Below are 1686 nucleotides of genomic sequence, written 5' to 3' on the forward strand. Positions count from 1 at the left end.
CACTCCGTCCTCCTGCCTTCGGGACACTGTCAGGAAAACCGTCACAAAGACGGGAAAGGGAAAGGCTACATTCTGGAGGAGTTAAATCCTCTGAGAAAGCAAAGTATAAACAAGCAAACACAACATGGACAGATTTCTACATCCTCTGTCATAATAAAATATAAATTTGAAACAAACTGTACAAACGAGAGAAGGCTAACAAACTACAAATCAATTGCAAGATAATAAAGTAAAAATATGCTATTATTAAGAAGGAAAAGCAGGGTATAAACTTTTCTACAGTGTTAATAAAATTCTGCAAAAGTATGTCTGAAGAGCGGGAGAGGTGGAAGAAAATACACTTGGGTAAAATTTAGGGTGACGATGATTTATGTCGAAATTAATCTTTAAAACTTTTCCATCTCCGGCCATGCTACCCTGAACAAGCCCGATCCTGTCTGACCTCGGAAGCTAAGCAGGGTCGGGGCAGGTTAGTATTTGGATGGGAGACCACCTAGGAAGAGCAGGTGCTGTAGATGTAAAAAATAAAAAAAAATAAGGGATTGTAAGCGGACAAGGTCCTTGCAATCTGTGAGGTCAACCAAGGGTTACCTCGCCTAAAGAATAAAAATAAATAAATAAACTTTCCAAATAGAGAATATTTTTATAATTAGGAAAAGTATAATTTAGGTTTTTACATATAACTTACGTAAGTTACATGTAAGTTTTCATACATAATTTTTGTAAGCCAAGGGATTGAAACTAAGTCTGCATATTTAAACTACTATCACAGCCAAACTAAACAAAACAAGACAAACCGAAGCCAAATCCCTTAAGCACGGGAGCCCTACACTGTCACTATGCTGACCACTACCTGCCATGGATGTCTGAGGTAACAGCCGACAGCACAAGTCACACTTGTACCACTCCTCCGACGTGGGAGCATCTGTCAGCTTCATGACCAGAAGCTCCGGACTGGAGCCGGAAAGGGCTGAGCTCAGAGCCGGGCTTCGTGACTCACTGGCTGGGTGTCACCAGGAAGCCCGGACTGGAGAGGCTGCTGGCGGTCAGGACCGCCACCGCCCTAAGGCTTGGCTGTTGGCGTCAGCATGGACACTCACCCACAGTGATGTCGTCACGATGAAGAGCCTCTGCTAAGCAGCGCTGTCACAAAGCCCAGAGCTTCGTAAACAGCGACGCTTCTCACATTAAAGGCCACGGGGAGGACAGGGACATGATCGCTCGGGTTCCCCTCCAAACTAAATGCACGGGGTGGCCCGCAAAGCTTCACGTGCAGGCTTTGCCTCTGCGGAGCACGCGCCTTGGGCCCGCCGTCGGCGGGCGACCTGTGACCCCTTCGAGCTCCCCTCCGCACGGCCCCGCGGCCACTTACTTGCGATCTGATAGGTTGGGCCTGAGCTCCCCTCTGCACGGCCCCGCGGCCACTTACTTGCGATCTGATAGATGTCAGGCTCTTCTCTCGCCAGCTTCTCTCTGGCGACGTCGGCGATCGGTCCGAAGATGGTCACGGGCCTCAGGAATCCGGCTGGGAGGAGGGAAACGACAAGTGGCAGTCATCCTTCTCTCCCTTAAGCACACGGACGCTCAGGGTGTCAGGTCGGTCTGTGCAGAATAAACTTACCTTCGCGAAGAACAACTCTTTCGTAGGCCGGAAACTTGGTTTGAACAGGCTGAGCTGACAAATCC

General features: G+C 48.7%; 1 protein-coding gene and 1 pseudogene across 1 annotated transcript in view; one reads left to right on the forward strand and one right to left on the reverse strand.

Moving 5' to 3' along the window:
• Positions 1–1686, reverse strand: part of TJP1 (tight junction protein 1) — a 58449-nt gene that overhangs the window by 22096 nt on the left and 34667 nt on the right. The window contains 3 exon segments of the mRNA XM_025043524.1: positions 854–1003; positions 1373–1525; positions 1622–1686. The exon segment at positions 1622–1686 is cut by the window's right edge and continues 12 nt beyond it. Of these exon segments, the coding sequence (XP_024899292.1) occupies positions 854–1003; positions 1373–1525; positions 1622–1686 (368 nt within the window).
• Positions 400–518, forward strand: LOC112475795 (annotated as a pseudogene).

The sequence above is a fragment of the Pteropus alecto genome, unplaced genomic scaffold (genome assembly GCF_000325575.1).
Source record: "Pteropus alecto unplaced genomic scaffold, ASM32557v1 scaffold102, whole genome shotgun sequence".
NCBI lineage: Eukaryota > Metazoa > Chordata > Mammalia > Chiroptera > Pteropodidae > Pteropus > Pteropus alecto.